Source organism: Lithobates pipiens, unplaced genomic scaffold (assembly GCF_037356315.1).
Source record: "Lithobates pipiens isolate NorthernLeopardFrog02 unplaced genomic scaffold, aLitPip1_a1.2 Scaffold_28, whole genome shotgun sequence".
Classification (NCBI taxonomy): Eukaryota; Metazoa; Chordata; class Amphibia; order Anura; family Ranidae; genus Lithobates; species Lithobates pipiens.
This window is the reverse complement of record NW_027507789.1, coordinates 224,574,765-224,591,526: the sequence shown is the minus strand read 5'-3', so window position 1 is coordinate 224,591,526 and position 16,762 is coordinate 224,574,765. Positions and strand designations below refer to the sequence as shown.

General features: G+C 46.7%; 1 protein-coding gene across 1 annotated transcript in view; it reads left to right on the top strand.

Annotated features, from left to right (window-relative positions):
• SLC2A10 (solute carrier family 2 member 10) overlaps positions 1-16,157 on the top strand; it is a 35,076-nt gene extending 18,919 nt beyond the window's left edge. The window contains exon 6 of the mRNA XM_077460604.1: positions 12,729-16,157. Within this exon, the coding sequence (XP_077316730.1) occupies positions 12,729-12,846 (118 nt within the window). The 3' untranslated portion in view covers positions 12,847-16,157. The remainder of the gene's footprint in view (positions 1-12,728) is intronic.
• The last annotated feature ends 605 nt before the right edge of the window (positions 16,158-16,762 follow it).

Here is a 16,762-nt window from a genome sequence, read left to right as displayed (position 1 = left end):
GACTGGCGATGTGCCCTATCCCGGGCACAGAGTACACCATCTATCGCCGCCCTGGACATGCAAGTGCAGCAAGAGCGGGACGACCTGTGATGTCGTCCCGAGAACAATGGAGCTGCCGCCTATTCACCTGTCATTTGTCAATATGGTGGGCAGGAGGTGGTCAAGTATGCAATTCCATGTTGGGGCGGGACTTTTCAGGCATTCTACATGTACACTTATATAAGGCTATAAAGTGTATTCTGTACACAATAAAAATCAAGGCGATACATAAGGCCACAATAGTGATCAAGACATATTGGGTATTATTCTCTTCACTCCCAACACATTTCGAAACAAACTCAGTGCCTTCTTCAGGGAAATGAGAATCTGCAAGAGACCCAGGAGATCACAATCCATGTGTCATAAAAATCTGACCACCAGTAAACCCTCAGATAAGCCCGAAGTGTGTACCTACCTCAGCAGGACCCAAGGCGCCAACACTTCTATATAAACTTTACTTGGGATAATGCATAATATCCTCTAAAGGGTGATCATCCCGGAGCGCCAAACAACTAGGTGACCAGTGGCCGGGCAGATGATTGTCGCAGTCATCCGGGAGGTACTTACCCGGAGCCTGATGTTCAAAATGGAAATGTTTTTTAACCCCTTCCTTAATCTATTTACAATAAAAATACACTTTGACTTTAAAATTACTTTTATAATATGTATATTTTATAAAATAAAAATAAACAGAGCTTAGATACCTATTACGTTTTACAACACTGGAGAAGTGGAGAGTACTTTTTACATCTCTGAATATGTAAACTGTACTAGGAACTGGAGGAGCTGAGCTATGCAAACCTATTTACACCCCTGGGATCTAAGGGAACCAAGATCATTAAAAAAATAAAATAAAGTAAGCTGTGTACTAATTGCACCCAAGGGAAATGAAAGAGCTAAGTTACATCTTTGAAAACTGACTTGGAATTGAGAAAACTGCACTAGTTACACCTCTGGGTAGCAAGAGAGCTAAGATAGCTAGAACCATTTACGAGAGTCTGAGTTGTGTGACAGTAGCAAATTAATATTCACTATTGCCTTCCTGATTCTCCTTCTGGCCAATCGGGAAGCGTGTCCTGAGACTCGATTGGCCGAGAGGAGAAGCAACTCTGTTGGCCGCCGAGGAGGAGGGAGGAGACGCAGGGTGAAGCCGCCACCCGTGTGATGTAGATGGGGTAAGTGCGGGGCTGGTGACCGACTGGGGGGGGGGGGGGGGGGTTGGTTGGTGCCTGTGACCCGACTGGGGGGGGGGGGTTTCTGATGGCGTTGGGTGGATTGTCTGCCGCCGCCCCCAAAAATATACCACCATCCGCCTCTGATCGAAAGCTCAAATATTTTCACAAAAATGTTTTATAAATAGAACCCTTTTCACCCCCATGCAGTGGCGGCCCATGCACTGTGGGCGCACGGGTGCCACCCCCCCCCCAATCCATGTGCCCGGCCCCTTTCAGGACACCGGGCGCATGGATTCCTATGGAGGTGGGGCGGGAGGGGGTGGTACTTTTTTGGAGTACCTGATTAGAGCCAGAGACTCTCTAATAGGGTTCAAAATAGGGTGGGCTCGGATCGCAGAGAGTGCGCCCTGATCCCACCCAATTGTGTGACAATAGCACATTCATTTTCACCATTTTCACACTAACCTTCCTCGCCGCCATTCAGGAGGCAGGGCGTCAGACCTGTTTCCCGATTGGCCAAAGCGCCAGGCTACTGGATGCCTGGCGCTTGGGAAGAGGAGCGGAGGGAGAAACGCCGGAGCGGAGGTCGTCGCCGCTCTGGTGCATTGGAGAGGAGCTGCTGCTGTAAGTCGCCTCTGTCAGAGGTGCGCACAGGGGGTGTTGGGGATGCTGCCAGAGCCGCGAGTGGGGGGGGATTGGTGGGCACAAGTGGCTGGGTATGATGGGCACAAGTGGCTGGGTATGATGGGCACAGTGAGGCTGCAATTGATGGGCACAGTGAGGCTGCAATTGATGGGCACAGTGAGGCTGCAATTGATGGGGGGGGGGGGGGGTTCAGTATTTTTCAGTTTGTTTGCACTCCCCCCCCCCCCCCCACCCAAAAAAATTTTTTTTTGAGCACCAGCCCCCCCTGCCCCATGTCTTCTTTTTCTCAATTGTACAATTTTTTTTTTTTTAACGTGGTACCGGAAGGGTTAATGTGACTTATGTCAGCATTTTGATCCCTTTCTGCAAGTAAGCATTGCCATTTCACGGTGGGTAAACCAAACAATGGAGCTCGGGATCTGCGTCTGATTATCTTGATCCTACGGAACAATTAAATGTTAGATTTGCAGAGTTCTTTGTGTTCTGGTAATTTTTCCCCTCCCTTTTTTTTTTTTTGGTTTTATTTCAACCTCATCACTGGAATATGCAGAGGTGAACCGCACTCAATTCAAACGCCGCCGTCGGTTTCACGTGGGGTCCCAGATGATTGCCGCTTGAAGACTTCTAATAGACTTTCTGGTTTTTACTGCTCTCAAATCCAGAGCGATTAGGGTTACTTCAATTCCCCACCTCCCCCCCTTTTTTTTCAAGGCCCTAAATCTCCCCCACCCCCCCCACCTCGGATCTCGGGGATTTTTTCCACTGTTCCTTGGTTTGGGTATTTGATGGCAGATGAGAGGCCAACCGCATAGGCCTGCAGCTGATTGGCTTAGGGGCAGCCATGGAAAATATCTGTTAGACTCGAGGGCTTACAGGGTTTGGCAACGCAATGAAGCCATCTGGAGAGCGAGCGCCGGCCTCCATCTTGTACACAGCGATGGCTTCGGCTGCCTCCGTTTTTTTTTTTGTTGTTGTTTTCAGCTGTTCTATAGTAGTAGTAACTCCATGCTCTTTTATGAAGGCCCTTTTGCCGGCAGTACTTTGGCTTTGGTGCTTCATATATTTTCAAAAAACGCCTACACGCAGGGGCTGACTGACAACTCATGGGCTGATAGGAGATTATGGGGCCCCCGAGCAATGGGAGATTATGGGGCCCCCGGACAATGGGAGATTATGGGGCCCCCGGGCAATGGGAGATTATGGGGCCCCCGGGCAATAGGTTATGGGGCCACACAATATACACACACAGAATACACATACACACACTGAAAATGTACTGGAGAGGCGGGGCAGCTTTAATCTTGGGATTTTTTTTAAAAAAACACAGATTTTTACATGCTGTCCCTGGTTTTATTGAGGCTGGCAACCCTGATGGGGCCCCTTGGTGGCACGGGGACCCTCGGGCAGTGCCCGAGTGCCCGATTTGGTCAGTCTGCCCCTGCCTACACGTAAATTTTATTGCAGGGACTGATATTGCACTGGATCCCGTCCTTTCGCCTTTGTTCACACCGCCTGCGGCTTGCGACACAGAAACTTGCATTACAAGTGGAAACGCTTATATTGAAATGGGGGACGTCTTAATTGCTACACCTCAAGTTGCTACACCTCAAGTTCCTGCGCTACTTTTATGCATCTTCCTTGCAACATTTTAGTGCCATTGACTGCAATGTCAACGACTTCAGATCTGTGCTATAGCCGAAAGACTGCTGAGGCGCGGCTCTCTTGTTCTGCAAGGGCGTCCATGTCCTAACGGAGCCACGCCCCCTTTCAGATACAGCTGATCACAGATCACAGCGGCCCTATACCATGTGATCAGCTGCGTCCAATCACAGCTGATCAGATCTAAACAAACTTGCCGGTTAGGGATACTTTGTGCACATGTTTCTTTTTGACAGATTAAAACGGGTTGAAGGCTTCTGTTGAAATATGGGAGGGGCCAGGGGCGGACTGACAACTCATAGGGGCCCCCAGGCAATAGGAGATTATGGGGCCCCCAGGCAATAGGAGATTATGGGGCCACATAGTATACAATCACACAGTATACACATACATGTATACACAGACATGTTTCTATTGGCTGAGAAGGTACTGGAGAGGTGGGGCAGCTATAATCTCAGGATTTTAAGACCAGAAGGACGTCGGTAAGGGATATTTTAGAGACAGATGTAAAAAAATATGATTTTTACACACTGTCCCTGGTTTTACTGAGGCTGGCAACTCTGATGGGGCCCCCTAGTGGCCTGGAGCCCTCGGGCAGCGCCTGAGTGGTTGAATGGTCAGTCCGCCCCTGGGAGGGGCTCTACGCTTTGCTGCCCTGTTTCCCCCGAAAATAAAACCTAGCGTGATTGACGGTGATGGCTGAAATATAAGCCCTACCCCCCCCCCAAATAAGCCCTAGTCTTATTTTCAGGGTAGGGCTTATTTGGGGAGTAGGGCTTATATTGCAGCCATCACCGACAATCACGCTAGGTCTTATTTTCTGGGAAACAGGGTAACCATTTCCCCACCTGTGATATAAGTGTATATATAAGAAAAGAATCAAATTTGTAATTGATCGATTTACTAATCGCATAATTGATTCCAAATGTGTAAAAACGATGGAATTTTAGCCCAGTGTGTAACTTTGACTTTAGATGTGTGTTTGATCTGAAGAAAGGCGTAAGCTTGTGTGCCCCGAAACGCAATATGAACTTGCACATCATGAAATGTTTTTCTTTGAACTTCAATAAAAAGAGTGCGGGGATCCTGTGGACTTTTTCTTAAAGCGGAGTTCCACCCAAAAATGGAACTTCCGCTTTAACGGCTTGCCGATGGACGTCGGCAGAAGGGCTCGTACAGGCAGAATCGCGTACCTGTACGTTGACCTTCAAGAGGCGGCGTGCCCGGGGCAAACCCCGTGAGTCGGGTCGCGGGTCCCGTGGACTCTATCTCCGCGGGGATACCCACGATCGCCTCACGGGGAGGAAGAACGGGGAGATGCCGATGTAAACAAGCATCTCCCTGTTCTGCCTAGTGACATTGACACTGATCTCTGCTCCCGATCATAGGACCTGTGATCGGGAGCAGAGATCAGTGACGTGGCACATGTAGCCACGCCCCCCACAGTTAGAAACACGCCCCAGGACACACTTAACCCCTACACCGCCACCTAGTGGTTAACCCCTTCACTGTCAGTGTCATTTACACAGGAATCGGTGCATTTGTATAGCACTGATTGCTGTATAAATGACAATGGTCCCAAAAATGTGTCAAAAATGTGCAATGTGTCCGCCATAATGTCACAGTCACGATAAAAATTGCTGATCGCCGCCATTACTAGTAAAAAAAAAAAAAAGAATAAAAATGCCATAAAACCATCCCCTATTGTTTAAACGCTATAACTTTTGCGCAAACCAATCAATAAACACTTATTGCAATTTATTTTTTTTATTTAAATTTTTTTTTTGCAAAAATATGTAGACGAATACGTATTGGCCTAAACTGAGGGAAATTTTTTTTTTTTAAAGATATATTTTTGGGGGATATTTATTATAGCAAAATGTATAATTATAATATAATTATTATTATAATATAATTATAAAATAATGCGTTTTTTTTTTTTTCAAAATTGTCTCTCTTTTTCTGTTTTTAGCGCAAAAAATAAAAACCGCAAGGGTGATCAAATACCACCAAAAGAAATCTCTATTTGTGGGAAAAAAAGGACGTCAATTTTGTTTGGGAGCCACGTCGCACGACCGCACAATTGTCAGTTAAAGCGACGCAGCGCCGAATTGCAAAAAAAGTGCTCTGGTCAGGAAGGGGGTAAATTTCTTCCGAGGCTGAAGTGGTTAAGGGAAGGTGACCCCCTGAAATGCCACATTTGGCATGTCATTTTTGTTTTTGGGGGGGGGGGGGGGTGGAAACCCTCCTTTCTTAGAGGGTTCCAGCTCCCACTTCCTCCCGGGGCTCCGCAACGCCGGAAGTCAGTTCACCTACCCCTCCTCCCTCTTGGCAATCATCTGGGACACATTGCAGGTCCCAGATGATTGCCCGGCCAGTCAAACCGAGCCGCGCGGCTTCGTTCCCCCGCATCGCTGGATCCTGGGACAGGTAAGTGTCCGATTTATTAAAAGTCCACAGCTGCAGTATTTGGAGCTGCTGACTTTTTCATTTATTTATGTTTTAAGCGGAACTCCGCTTTTAAATTTGGTCAGTGGGATGACCAGATCACATTGCACTAGTTGAAGACTTGGTTTATTTTAACAGTGAGATACAGAATAGCAACAAAAATATATCCAGAAAAACGCATTATAAAAAAATAATAAATTTGATTTGCATTTTTATGAGTAAAATAAGTATTTTGACTAGAGTGAGTACTTGGTGGAGAAACCCTTGTTGGCGATCACAGAGGTCAGACGTTTCTTGTAGTTGGCGACCAGGTTCGCACACATCTCAGGAGGGATTTTGTCCTCTTTGCAGATCTTCTCCAAGCCTTTCAGGTCTCCAGGCTGACGTTCGGTAACTCGAACCTTCAGCTCCCTCCACATATTTTCTATAGGATTAAGGTCTGGAGGCCACTCCAGGACCTTAATGTGATTCTTCTTGAGTTACTCCTTTGTTGCCTTCGTGGTGTGTTTTGGGCCATTGCCATGCTGGAATACCCATCCACGACCCACTGGCTGAGGGAAGGAGGTTCTCACCCATGATTTGACAGTACATGGCCCCGTCCATCATCCCTTTGAAGCGGTGAAATTGTCCTGTCTCCTTAGCAGAAAAACACCCCAAAGCATAATGTTTCCACCTCCATGTTTGACTGTGGGGATGGTGTTCTTGGGGTCATAGTGTCAGAAACCATGAACCAGACTGAGACAGAAGTACAGTAAAATCACATTTGTTTAATAATAAACATAAAAAGGTAAATAGAGTAAGCATAGTCAGAGCCAGGCCGGAGTCCGGTAACCGGATCGGGTGGTCAGCCAGGCCAGAGTCCGGTAACCGGATCGGGTGGTCAGCCAGGCCAGAGTCCGGTAACCGGATCGGGTGGTCAGCCAGGCCAGAGTCCGGTAACCGGATCGGGTGGTCAGCCAGGCCAAAGTCCGGTAACCGGATCGGGTGGTCAGCCAGGCCAGAGTCCGGTAACCGGATCGGGTGGTCAGCCAGGCCAGAGTCCGGTAACCGCATCGGGTGGTCAGCCAGGCCAGAGTCCGGTAACCGCATCGGGTGGTCAGCCAGGCCAGAGTCTGGTAACCGCATCGGGTGGTCAGCCAGGCCAGAGTCTGGTAACCGCATCGGGTGGTCAGCCAGGCCAGAGTCTGGTAACCGGATCGGGTGGTCAGCCAGGCCAGAGTCCGGTAACCGCATCGGGTGGTCAGCCAGGCCAGAGTCTGGTAACCGCATCGGGTGGTCAGCCAGGCCAGAGTCTGGTAACCGCATCGGGTGGTCAGCCAGGCCAGAGTCCGGTAACCGGATCGGGTGGTCAGCCAGGCCAGAGTCCGGTAACCGGATCGGGTGGTCAGCCAGGCCAGAGTCCGGTAACCGCATCGGGTGGTCAGCCAGGCCAGAGTCTGGTAACCGCATCGGGTGGTCAGCCAGGCCAGAGTCTGGTAACCGCATCGGGTGGTCAGCCAGGCCAGAGTCTGGTAACCGCATCGGGTGGTCAGCCAGGCCAGAGTCTGGTAACCGCATCGGGTGGTCAGCCAGGCCAGAGTCTGGTAACCGGATCGGGTGGTCAGCCAGGCCAGAGTCTGGTAACCGCATCGGGTGGTCAGCCAGGCCAGAGTCTGGTAACCGCATCGGGTGGTCAGCCAGGCCAGAGTCTGGTAACCGCATCGGGTGGTCAGCCAGGCCAGAGTCCGGTAACCGCATCGGGTGGTCAGCCAGGCCAGAGTCCGGTAACCGCATCGGGTGGTCAGCCAGGCCAGAGTCCGGTAACCGCATCGGGTGGTCAGCCAGGCCAGAGTCTGGTAACCGCATCGGGTGGTCAGCCAGGCCAGAGTCTGGTAACCGCATCGGGTGGTCAGCCAGGCCAGAGTCTGGTAACCGCATCGGGTGGTCAGCCAGGCCAGAGTCCGGTAACCGCATCGGGTGGTCAGCCAGGCCAGAGTCCGGTAACCGCATCGGGTGGTCAGCCAGGCCAGAGTCCGGTAACCGCATCGGGTGGTCAGCCAGGCCAGAGTCCGGTAACCGCATCGGGTGGTCAGCCAGGCCAGAGTCCGGTAACCGCATCGGGTGGTCAGCCAGGCCAGAGTCCGGTAACCGCATCGGGTGGTCAGCCAGGCCAGAGTCCGGTAACCGCATCGGGTGGTCAGCCAGGCCAGAGTCCGGTAACCGCATCGGGTGGTCAGCCAGGCCAGAAGTCCGGGATCCAAGTAGAGGAACAGCAATCAGGATAAGGAGTCAGAAGGGATGTCGGCAAAGCCAGTCTTTAAACAGGAACACAGGAGATGGTTTCTAGTGATGTGACCAAGGCGAAGGCAGAGATCAAGTGAGCTGGACAGCTTTAAGTAGGCAGGTCAGATGAGCAGGATTAGGAACAGCTGGGTAACTGTGGAGAGAGATAAGAGCTGGCAATTAGCCAACATCTGAGCGGCTAGCTCAGAGAAGGAAGGGCTGAGCCCAGCCCTGACACATAGGCAGCATTCCTCCTCCTCCAAACACGGTGAGTTGAGTTGATGCCAAAGATCTGGATTTTGGTCTCATCTGACCACAACACTTTAGCCCAGTTCTCCTCTGAATCATTCAGATGTTCAATAGCAATCTTCAGGCGGGCCTATACATGTGCTTTCTTGAGCAGGGGGACCTTGTGGGCGCTGCAGGATTTCAGTCCTTCACGGTGTAGTGTTACCAACCGTTCTCTTGGTGACTATGGTCCCAGCTGAGATCATTGAGAAGATTCTCCCGTGTAGTTCTGGGCTGATTTCTCACCGTTCTCCTGATCATTGAACCTCCACCAGGTGAGATCTTCCATGGAGCCCCAGACCAAGGGAGATCGATCGTTATTTTGTGTTTCTTCCATTTGTGAATAATCACACCAACTGTTGTCACCCTCTCACCAAGCTGCTTGGCGATGGTCTTGTAGCCCATTCCAGCCTTGTGTAGGTCTACAACCTTATCCTCGACCATCCTTGGACAGATCTTTGGTCTTGGCCATGGTGGAGAGATTGGAATCTGAATGCTTCTGTGGACAGGTGTCTTTTATACAGGTAACAAACTGAGATTAGGAGCACTCCCTTTTTAAGAGTGCTCCTAATCTCAGCTCATTACCTGAATAGACACCTGGTAGCCAGAAATCTCGATGATAGGAGCACCAAATACTTATTTCACTCAGCAAAATGCAAATCAATTTATTTATAACTTTTTTGAAATGCGTTTTATTGGATATTTTTTTTGTTATTCTGTCTCTCACTGGTAAAATAAATCTACCATTAAAATTATAGACTGATAATTTCTTTGTTGGTGGGCAAACGTACAAAATCAGCAGGGGATCAAATAAAATCCCCCCCCCCCTCAATATGTGTATGTATGTATGTGTATATGTATATGCGTGCACATATATAGTGCTAAAGGTTTGCACAGTGCTATACAATTCAATACAAAAGGGCTCAGAGGGCCCTGCTCAAAAAGAGCTTACAATTTAAACATGTGCAATTTGTTTAGTTCCAAATTAGTTTTTTAACGAATTTAGACAAATTCGTTAATTCCAAATTTCCGAATTTTTCAATTTCCGAATTTCCAAATTTTCGGATTTCCGAATTTCGAATTTCCGAATTTTCAAATTTCCGAATTTCAGTTTTCTGAATTTTCGAATTTCCGAATGTTGGATTTCCGATTTTTGAAAATCAGAAAAAAAGAAAGAAAATCTGTTTTAAATTTAAATAATAACTGTTCAATTATAGGTATTAGAATTCCCTTTCAAATTTGTCTGTTAGTGAATGTAACGAGTACGAATTTATCCAAAGTTACGAATTATCTGAAATAACGAATGCCACATCTGACCAAATGGAACATAACAATCTAATAATAATAATAATGATAAAACCTTTTTATTATTATTAATTATATGTTATTAATTTGTTCCGTTCTATTTGTTTAGATGTGGCATTTGTTATTTCAGATAATTCGTAACTTCGGATAAATTCGTACTCGTTAATTTAATTGTTAGTTATTAATTAAACTGATTTTCTTTCTTTTTTTTTTTCAGATTTTCTAATTTTTTTTAACTTTCAAATCTTTGAAATCCGAAAATTCTGAGTTTCGAAAATTCGAAAATTCGAAAATTCGAAAATTCGAAAATTCGAAAATTCGAAAATTCGAAAATTCGAAAATCCGAAATTTGGAAATTCAGAAAATCGAAAATTCGGAAATTCAGAAAATCGAAAATTCGGAAATCCGAAAAATCGAAATGTGAAAATTCCCCAAATTTCCGAATTTTTGATTTTCCGAATTTCTGAAAAAATCTAACTAATGAAACGAAAATTAACAAATTTTTTTGTCAGTGCACATGTCAATATAAAAAGAAAGGGCAAGCAATACAAAAGGTAATACCTGTGGGGTGGATGAGTGGATGGAGAAAGTAAAAGCACATTTAGATAGAGGTGGGGTAGACTTCCCTAAAGACTTTTCAGGGATCAGCAAACGGTGGACAGAGTAGGAGATAGTTGGACAGATTTGGGTAGGGAGATCCAGGGAAAGGAGCGGCTCTGGAGAAGTCCTGGAGGCAAGCATTCGAGGAGGCGACAAGGGAGCTAGAGAGCAGAAGGTTTTCGGGTGCAAGGAAGAGGGCGGTTTGGGATGAGACTGGTGATGTAGCCTGGGGTGATATTTTAGACAAGGGCAATATTGGACAACATTCTAAATTAAGGGTAGCAAAATATATTTTCTAACACTGCTCCCTGTTCAGTAATCCTACAGAGGAAGACGGCCAACTATGACATTGTTGTCACCTATTTCATAAGATAGCCTTTAACACAGGCTTTTTCAACCTTTTTAACCCTAGAGAAACCCCAAAAATTCTTTTCAGGTCTCGAGGAACCCTTACTAAAATCAATTTATCAGGGGTCAATGGGAACAATGGCATGATACTGGTGGCCAAAAGGAAGAATGTTCCCCTTAAAGTGGTGTTCAGATTGCCCCCCCTTAAAGACAGCTAAAAAGATATTTTGGTGTCATGCTACTGGCTTTGCGAAGTGATGCTGAGCCTTGATCTCTGTAGGCACCACCAAAAAGGTGGTTTATCAGCCACAGCTCAAGGAACCCCTAGCAACCTCTGGAGGAACCCCGGGATTCCACGGAACCCTGGTTGAGAATGGCTGCTTTAACACATTGCAATGGGCTGTACAGCAAAATTCAATTTCAGGTGTCCTTGGTTTTGGACACCACCGCCTGCAACCTCTTGGCATTGTGCTTTCACCATCTTTAGCTATAGATTGGAAGGATGAGCTTCTTCTTTGAGCTCGGTGAAGATCTTACCTCCTAACAAGACCCTCTTTGCCGCAGTGTTGAAACTCTGGGCATTTAGAGACACGGGCTTTCCTTTCTTCTGGTGTCTTTGCACAGGAGCGAGGCATAGTAGAGAATTTGTGCTCAGTGGCGTCACTAGGGTTGGTGTCACCTGGTGTGGGAAAACATGATGTTACCCCCCCCCCCCTTCAGTTATAACTCCTTACATAACCTCCTCTGTTACATATAATTCTCCTGCAGATCCTCCCTTCAATCTATATTAACCCTTCCCCCACAATTATACTTTCCCTGCAAACCTCCTTCCACTATATTTACCCTCCCCTACACAATTATAATTCCCCTGCAGCCCACCCCCCTTCAATTTTAATTCCACAGCACCCCACAATCTTGCATTGCATGCAATTCCCCTGCACCCCTTTCCCCCCAAGAGAGTCTCTTACCTGGTCGCCATCAACAACTGCCCCTTACTAGGACAATTGGGGGGGGGGGGCCCATGCCACGTGATGACGTCACTATGTCCAGGAGGAGGAGCGATCTTGACTTGTCCAACAATGGGGAGGTGGGGCAGACAACCAACCTCAGAGGTCACCACCCCTCCTCCAGTGTTTTTCACCTCATTTCAGTCAGGGGGCCTCTCACACGCATATATACGTACAGGGGGGCAACTTGCATATATATATATATGCCTACCTACCTCTGGCGAGTGTCACCTGGGTCCACACCCCCATAGTGACACTGACACCACTGCAAATGCATTTTTTTCTGCTAATGTATCCATAAATGTAAGAGGACAGACTCTTGTCTTTGGGCACAATCAGGAACCCCTAGTTTATGGATTCTGAAAACCTCCTCTGATCACTTTTTCTTTCCCTGTAGAGAAGACCTTACTAGAAATCTATGACTGGTTCTCTCGTCTATGTAGACAGTAACATGTCCAACAAGACAAACCCAAGTCTGAAAGATGGTCAACCAAGAGAAAAACCTTAGGGGTGTGTACGCTCCCCTTGATCTATTGCCAGATCTAAGTGACCCTTTAATGCAGTGATTCTCAACCAAGGTTCTGTGGAACCCTAGGGTTCCTCCAGAGGTTGCTAGGGGTTCCTTCAGCATTGGGCCATTTCTGCCTCTCGGATAAGTTCCTACCGACACCATTGATCTTTTCAGCTATCTGTAAACAGGTAATTCTTCCCAATGACCACAAGTGTAAGGACCATTCTTCCCACTGACCATCACACTAATGTATCATGAGTTGTAGATTTCTCATTTTTAGCAGGGGTTCCCCCGAGACCGGAGAACTATTTCAAGGGTTCCTCTGTGTTTAAAAGGTTGAGAGAGGCTACTTTAATGGAATGATCCCCACCAAATTCTATGTTGGAACCCTTACGAAGCCATTCGTGAAATTAACGTTTTTTTGGGGTTTTGTGGTTTCAGGTTCCTCTCTGGAAGACCGGTATGGAGTACTTGTTGCGGGGAACGCTTTTCTAGCCCTCGGTACCAAAGAATGGAGCAATCGACCACCTCTGACTCCAGCTCATCTAGCTGCTCCTGATAACTTATTGAAGGTGGCTGGAGAAGAGCTCCTCATCGCATCCTTACAATCTAATAAAAACTGTGAAATGAGAAGAGGGCCTCGGAATGCTGTCTGGAGACACCTTTTATGAATTTGTTCTACCTGTTGTACAAATTTGGGCATTTTAAGGCTTAATTCTGCAGTGTATGTATCTCTTGCCAAGCTAGCGGTGCTCCATTATGGACCTTTCCTTCTTCGCAAGACGTTGAGAGCCAATCATCGATCTTACGATTTTGTGTGTGTTGCAAGGTACCCTACCCAACCCCAAAGGCACCTGGCCAAGTGGTGGGTATACACGTTCCTGGTGTTCTCTCTCGTTCTCTCTCTCCCCCTCTCCCCCTCTCTCCCTCTCTCCCCCTCTCCCCCTCTCCCCCTCTCCCCCTCTCTCCCTCCCTCTCTCCCTCTCCTCTTTCAAACCCTGAAAAATGGCAACATACGACCCAATCTTAGACGAACAAGAGCAAGAACTAATATGGATGGTTGCTGAATCTTTAGGGAATCCGGAAAGAATGCCTGATGCTCTGTGGATATTTAAGATCTGTAGTGCCCGATAGGACCTGAAGGGATGATTTGGAGATCCTGTGTATTGCGTAACAAAACAAAAAAGACATATTTTAATGCAACAAATGTTGCTTCTGCTGCACCAAGTCTGCAAGCCAAAGAGTTCTACTGAGAGACACAAAAAGGATCGTTTCAACAGCCTAAACAATCTTTTCTTCTAGCTCAGGATATAGAATGTTTCCAATAAACTGCCTTAAGAATCGTCAGTGACATTAGTGATTTTTTTTATTTTTATTTTATTTTTTTCTCGCAAAAATGTATTAATTTAAATTTTAACATTTTTATTTGGTGGTATTAAAGCTTTGTTTTTATTTATTTAAAAAAAAATAAATACTTACCTCCTCCTGCTCTTTGCAGTTGGTTTTGCAGCGAGTAGAAGGTTTTTTACCTTCACGCATAGAATGCATGAGGGTAAAAAAAAAAAAAAAAAAAACCTTTTAAAACCACTTTTAGCTAAGAAATGGCTGACTTAAAGGGGTTGTAAAGGCTCGTGTTTTTTTTCACCTTAAAGTGGTTGTATAGTCCTTTTTGGGACTTTTACCTAAATAAGGCTGACCTGTAGGTAAAAAAAAATATATCCGAAACCTGTACGGTTTAGGAGATATTCCCCTCGCAATGTGCCGCTGGCTGCAGGGGCTCATGCGCACAGGGGATTCTCGGCTGAAAGCCCGGCAGACGCTGGACCCTGCCGGGAAGAAATCTCCTGCGTGTATGCGTGGGTGTGACGATATCGCGGCTCCAGCGCTGTGAGTGGCCAGAAGAAACGCAGAGGGAACATGTCAGCTCCCTTGGCGTGGATTGGACCAGCGGGTTTACAACCGCTTTAATGCATCCTATGCATTAAGGTAAAAAAACACCTTGCAGTCACCGGCCCCCTACCCCTCCCCCCCTCCCCGTTTTACTTACCCGAGCCCCCAATTTCCATTGGAGCGTCTCCGCTGTCCCTCTCTCCATGGGTTCCCCCGGCTCTTGATTGGCTGGATTAATACCAGCGCAGCCATTGGCTCCCGCTGCTGTCAATCAAAGGGGGGGCAGGGCCGAGTCCGGCATTCGGCCTTTATGGACGCTGAATGCTGGACTCGGGAGCGCGCCCGCAAGGTAACCCCCTCGGGAGAGCGCTTCTCCAAGGGGATTATCTAATGAGGGGAGGAGACGCGAGAGCCGCCGAGAGGAACCCCGAAATGGATGTTCGGGGCCAATTTGTGCAAAATGAGCTGCGCAGTGGAGGTAAGTATGATATGTTTGTCATTTAAAAAAAAAAAAATAAATCCTTTAGTGTCATTTTAAAAGCGGAACTACACTGCATCTGAGCACCACAAACCAACAACACTATTTCATTCATTTTTAATATTCAAAGTAAACAACCCCCCCCCCCCATGCATGTCTCCATGCTTTATTTTTTTGCGAAATCACTTTGAAAAACATTCCCCCCCTCCCCCCCCCCCCCGCATTTCTAGCTGTGGCCAACTTGAGTAAGGGCAGATGATTCATGTAGCATTTACATCCTGGAATCCATCTGCCCTTAGCTCAGCCCTGCACACAGGGGAGTGTGCTTAGCTGAAAAAACATGTCCCCCACCCCCACTGAAAACTCTTGGGATGTATGACATAATTTGCTTTAGGCAAGAAACCAGAAAGTCACCGCAGACCAGTAAATATGATATAAGGATTAAAAAGGATTACGGGCGGCACAGTGGTGTAGTGGTTGGCACTCTCACCTAGCAGTAAGAAGGGTCGCTGGTTTGAATCCCAACCACGACACTACCTGCCTGGAGTTTGCATGTTTGTGCCTGTGTGGGGGTACTCTGGTTTCCTCCCACAGAATCCTGAGCCTTGTATAAGCTCTAAACGGAGCAAAACCTGGAGTTTATACAGGGCTTCCTCACCTCCCTTGCTACATGGGACTACGGTGAAGGGAATTCTGAGCAGCCAGGGGGAAGCAATTAAGTGATCCTGTTGCTTTTGTTTTGCATGGGCAAAGCACAGCTTCACTTTAAAGAGGAAGTAAACCCTGATGCGTTTACTTCCTCTTTCATTCCCTGCAAAGGCAAAGTATAATGGACTACTATGCATCGCATCGCATCGCATAGTAGCCCATTATGTGTCACTTACCTGACACAGGAGCCAGAAAAGTCGCCACTGTCCCCTGTAGTCCGCCGCATCCATCTTGTTGGTGGGGTCTCGCAGCTCCGCCGCTGTCATTCGGCGAAGCCGCGATGACGTCACTCCCGCGCATACGCACGGGAGCCGACATGCGCGGCAGCTACGTCGCGGAGAATGCCGCGCTCAGTGCGCCTGCGCGCCGCTGTCTACGGCGCATGCGCCATAGACAGCGGTGCCCATTTTCGGGCAAATATCTCCTAAACCATATAGGTTTAGGAGATATTGCTTGGACCTACAGGTAAGCCTTAATCTAGGCTTACCTGTAGGTCAAAGTGGTTTGTAAGGGTTTACAACCACTTTAAGCAACATGGAGGGGAGGGAGGGGGAGGGGCTGCTTCCTTTAAAAACTCAGCAACCGCTATCCCCACAAGTTCCTATTAAGTGGGGAAAACTATAAATCATCAAACATTTGAAAATTCTGCCCCCTATAGAGGAGCATCTATCAACATTTGAAATAAAATGAATATCCTTTTGTGATTGCAAGAATTTATGACATTTAGGTTTTATAACTGTATTTATGTGTTGTTTTTATCATATCATCTTTAATAAATGGTGTTTTTATTTTTATTTTTTGTAACGGGTGGCATTTTGTTGTGTCATAAATGACTTGTCATGTACTGAAAGAAGTAGAGAAATAAATGTAATTATGTACAAAAGGCGGGTTACAGGAATTAGGAGATTATACTTTAAGATTTTGATATATTGTATTCTTGAAACTTGAAGCATCATTTTTTATTTTTTTATCCATACATTTTTTATTTTATCAAAAGAGAACATAACAATTAAGATTGTTGCAAATGGTACATATCATTTGTAATAAAAAACATGGTAAAGGCATATAAAATAGGTTTCGTTCAAATCTTGATGGCCTAATCCAGCCGACCCCAAATGGGTTCATGCTGTAGGTCTGGGGGAGGTCACCCCATTTCAAGCCGCTAGTCAGCCTGTACAACTATAAGTAAGGGAATAACATTGGGAAGGGGGAGGGTAACAATATAGGAAATTCAGAGTAGAGGATAACATAGATAGTATTCTTCATCCGCCTATTACTTCGTTAATTGAACAGATTATTTCAGGCTCTGGGGTAAGTTAGCATTTGCATTCGTTTAAAAAAATTGAAGGATCTAGGGTGGGATGTCCAAGATATCCAAGATAACATTTTTTACTAAATG